Source organism: Ammodytes marinus, assembly GCF_949987685.1.
Source record: "Ammodytes marinus genome assembly, contig: scaffold_35, whole genome shotgun sequence".
Taxonomy (NCBI): Eukaryota; Metazoa; Chordata; class Actinopteri; order Uranoscopiformes; family Ammodytidae; genus Ammodytes; species Ammodytes marinus.
Genome location: NW_027648595.1, coordinates 120,001 through 125,000, shown reverse-complemented (window position 1 = coordinate 125,000; position 5,000 = coordinate 120,001). Strand labels below are relative to the sequence as shown.

General features: G+C 38.1%; 1 protein-coding gene across 1 annotated transcript in view; it reads left to right on the top strand.

The window, feature by feature from the left end:
- The window catches only part of sos1 (son of sevenless homolog 1), a 32,654-nt gene that overhangs the window by 17,548 nt on the left and 10,106 nt on the right, over positions 1–5,000 (top strand). The window contains exon 14 of the mRNA XM_080054163.1: positions 4,832–4,935. Coding sequence (XP_079910289.1) covers positions 4,832–4,935 — 104 coding nt within the window. The remainder of the gene's footprint in view (positions 1–4,831; positions 4,936–5,000) is intronic.

Here is a 5,000-nt window from a genome sequence, read left to right as displayed (position 1 = left end):
ATATACACCTGTCCATACATCTAGACTCAATATATCTACCTGTCCATACATCTAGACTCAATATATCTACCTGTCCATACATCTAGACTCAATATATCTACCTGTCCATACATCTAGTAATATACTTCAGGAAAGAGTTTGTTCAGCCGGTCCAGCTCAGGTAAGACTCAATATATGAATTTTTTGTTAATATTGGACCTAATTTAGCAAAAGGGATCTGTGGGAAGAGTGTAGGGGAGTCTGGCGAAAATGAAGCGTCTCTTCAACACTCCATGTTTTTGAAGCCAGTCGAGGCCAACGAGATAAGGGAGATATTGCTCGGAATGAAAACAAAGACCTCTAGAGACGCGCTTGGGTTTCACATGAAAGTAATCAAATCAGTGCAAGAAAGTATTATTAAACCCCTAGCACACCTCTTTAACCTATCTTTTCAAACAGGAATTTTTCCTTCTAACATGAAAGTAGCTAAGGTTATACCATTACATAAGAATGGTGATGAACATTCATTTACTAATTATAGACCAGTCTCACTTTTAACACAATTTTCTAAAATTCTGGAAAAGTTATTCAGCAATAGACTTGATGAATTCATTACTAAACATCAACTTCTGTATGACAGTCAATTTGGCTTTAGAAAGAATCATTCCACCGCACTGGCCTTGGCTGAATCGGTAGAAATTATTAGTAATGCTATTGATCACAAATTGTACTCTATAGGAATTTTCTTAGACCTCAAAAAAGCATTCGACACTATTAATCATGACATCCTTCTTAATAAACTGGAGAAATATGGCATTCGAGGTTTGGCACATGACTGGGTCAGAAGTTATTTACATGACAGGAAACAATTTGTGAAATTAGGGGAGTTCACATCGACATGCTTAGATATTGTTTGTGGGGTCCCTCAGGGGTCAATCTTGGGGCCGAAATTATTCCTGCTTTATATAAATGACATATATAAAGTGTCGAAAGTCTTAAGGTTGATTTTATTTGCGGACGACACAAACATCTTCTATTCGGGGAAAGATCTGAATAATATGGTTGAGATCGTAAACAGTGAATTGACTAAGTTACATGGGTGGTTAAACCGAAATAAGTTATCACTAAATTTAGAAAAAACTAAATTCATGATGTTTGGCAGGAGAGCATCAGATGTCGCTGTAAAAATCAAGGTAAATGGGATTGAAATTCAAAGGGTCAAGCAACACAAAGTCCTAGGGGTAATAATTGACGATAAATTAAGCTGGAAACCACAAGTTAGCCATCTCAGGGGCAAAATAGCCAGGAGTATTTCTATACTTTGGAAAGCACAACATTGTTTCAATCAAAAGGCCTTACTTGTATTATACTGGAGTTTAGTTTCCCCACATCTGCATTACTGTGCTGAAATATGGGGAAACACTTACAAAGGTACATTGCACCCGTTGGAGATTCTTCAAAAGAAAGCAATACGAATTATTTACCAAGCCAATTACAGGGCACACACTAATAACTTTTTTATTGAAGGTAGAATTCTCAAATTACGTGATGTGGTAAATTACCACACAGTACAAATTATTTACAAGGCTTCAAAGAAAAGCCTTCCTAACAGTTTACAAGCAATGTTTGAAGACAGAGAAGTTTCGCATGATTTAAGAAGAAAAGGTAAATTCACTGAGAAAAATATACGGACCACACTTAAATCCTTTTCGATATCTGTAAATGGTATTAAGCTGTGGAATGGACTTGATGAAGTTGTCACAGGGAGTTGCAGTTTGCGCAATTTCAAAGCAAATTATGTTTCAAAAATTATTGAAAATTACAGACTAATAACCTGAGCACAATGTCAATGTCACTTTCATTACAATGTTGTAACAAATAATACAGGCCAGCAGACAGACTTGTTTTGGAATACTTTTGCAGAAGTGTTTAGACTACCAGTTTAGTAATGGAACAGGCCAAATACAAGGCCACTTCACACTTTATACACTTGGCATTGTCACAGAAAAACTGAACTGTGCTGAACTGATTTTAAAAGCTGAAGCAATTAGATTAAAATTGACTGTGTATTGGACTGCAGATTCTTAAAAAAAAAGTATGTGTATGTATATATATATATGTATATATATATGTGTGTGTATATATGTATGTATATGTGTATGTATGTATATATATATATATATGCATATATAGCTATATATATATAAAAAATAATGTTTTTTGTTTGTTTTATTTTTATTTTGTAACAGTAATTTGTGTATCTGAATCCGAATTTGATGAAAATGGGGGCGGGACCTGATAAGCCTTTGGCTTCTTCCGTCTCCCTTCGGACAACACAAAGTATGATGTATGAATATTTGCAAGAGAAAATTGTGTATTGTGTGGAATTGTCCGAAAGAATACTAAATAAATAAATAAATAAATAAATAAATAAATATATATACACCTGTAAATACAGGTAACATCAATATATATACAGGTCCTTCTCATATAATTAGCATATTGTGATAAAGTTGATTATTTTCCATAATGTAATGTTAATAATTGAACTTTCATATATTTTAGATTCATTGCACACCAACTGAAATATTTCAGGTCTTTTGTTGTTTTAATACTGATGATTTTGGCATACAGCTCATGAAAACCCCAAATTCCTATCTCAAAAAATTAGCATATCATGAAAAGGTACTCTAAACGAGCTCTTAACCTAATCATCTGAATCAACTAATTAACTCTAAACACCTGCAAAAGATTCCTGAGGCTTTTAAAAACTCCCAGCCTGGTTCATTACTCAAAACCGCAATCATGGGTAAGACTGCCGACCTGACTGCTGTCCAGAAGGCCATCATTGACACCCTCAAGCAAGAGGGTAAGACACAGAAAGACATTTCTGAGCGAATAGGCTGTTCCCAGAGTGCTGTATCAAGGCACCTCAGTGGGAAGTCTGTGGGAAGGAAAAAGTGTGGCAGAAAACGCTGCACAACCAGAAGAGGTGACCGGACCCTGAGGAGGATTGTGGAGAAGGGCCGATTCCAGACCTTGGGGGACCTGCGGAAGCAGTGGACTGAGTCTGGAGTAGAAACATCCAGAGCCACCGTGCACAGGCGTGTGCAGGAAATGGGCTACAGGTGCCGCATTCCCCAGGTCAAGCCACTTTTGAACCAGAAACAGCGGCAGAAGCGCCTGACCTGGGCTATAGAGAAGCAGCACTGGACTGTTGCTCAGTGGTCCAAAGTACTTTTTTCGGATGAAAGCAAATTTTGCATGTCATTCGGAAATCAAGGTGCCAGAGTCTGGAGGAAGACTGGGGAGAAGGAAATGCCAAAATGCCTGAAGTCCAGTGTCAAGTACCCACAGTCAGTGATGGTCTGGGGTGCCATGTCAGCTGCTGGTGTTGGTCCACTGTGTTTTATCAAAGGCAGGGTCAATGCAGCTAGCTATCAGGAGATTTTGGAGCACTTCATGCTTCCATCTGCTGAAAAGCTTTATGGAGATGAAGATTTCATTTTTCAACAAGACCTGGCACCTGCTCACAGTGCCAAAACCACTGGTAAATGGTTTACTGACCATGGTATTACTGTGCTCAATTGGCCTGCCAACTCTCCTGACCTGAACCCCATAGAGAATCTGTGGGATATTGTGAAGAGGAAGTTGAGAGACACCAGACCCAACACTGTGGATGAGCTTAAGGCCGCTATCGAAGCATCCTGGGCCTCCATAACACCTCAGCAGTGCCACAGGCTGATTGCCTCCATGCCACGCCGCATTGAAGCAGTAATTTCTGCGAAAGGATTCCCGACCAAGTATTGAGTGCATAACTGAACATAATTATTTGAAGGTTGACCTTTTTGTATTAAAAACACTTTTCTTTTATTGGTCGGATGAAATATGCTAATTTTTTGAGATAGAGATTTTTGGTTTTTCTTTACTTTTTTGCCAAAATCATCAATATTAAAACAATAAAAGGCTTGGACTACTTCAGTTGTGTGTAATGAATCTAAAATATATGAAAGTCTAATGTTTATCAGTACATTACAGAAAATATCTAACTTCATCACAATATGCTAATTATATGAGAAGGACCTGTATACCTGTCCATACACCTAGTTTTAGTCTGCAGTCTGTGAGGTGAGGTGGCCCCCTGCTGGAGGCTGAGGGGAGCTACAGGCTTCAGACCTCAGTGGGACGTTCACATTATGTATTAGTAACAGTTTGGTTTATTTTGTATTCTGAGGCCCACTAGTATAATAAGCCTCGTATATATAACATATAGTTTTAGTTTAAACTTTATATATAAAGTGTAAAAAGCTTTTTGTATAATGAGCCTAGTATTAATCATATAGTTTTAGTTTACATATATATATATATAGTTATATAATACGCTGCTAGTATAATAGGCCTAGTATTAATCAAATGGGGTGACTGTGGCTCAGTTGGTAGAGCGGGTCGGCCGATGATCAAAGGGTTGGAGGTTCGATCCCCGCCCTGCCACCTGTGTCATGGTTGTTGTGTCCTTGAGCAAGACACTTCACCCACCTTGCCTCGTGTGAATGTCGATAGTTAGCTGCTGCTATCGGTGTATGAATGTGTGTGTGAATGGTAACGTGGGAAAGGAAAACGGGTCTCCCTTGATAAAGAGTCTCCGGACTCAATGGGATTTACCTGGAGAAATAAAGGTTAAAAAAAAATATATATATATATAGTTTTAGTTTAAACTTTATATAGTTATATAATAAGCTGGTTGTATAATAGGCCTAGTATTAATCATATATAGTTTATATATATACAGTTATATTATAATGAGCTGCTTGTGTTGCAGAGTAATAAGTTTATATATATATTGTTGTTGCAGAGTTCTGAACGTGTGTCGTCACTGGGTGGAGCATCACTTCTACGACTTTGAGAGAGACGCTGATCTGCTGAGACGACTGGAGGACTTCATCTCTTCTGTGAGAGGTAGAGAGACAGACAGGGAGAGAGACAGACAGGCAGGGAGAGAGACAGACAGGCAGGGAGAGAGA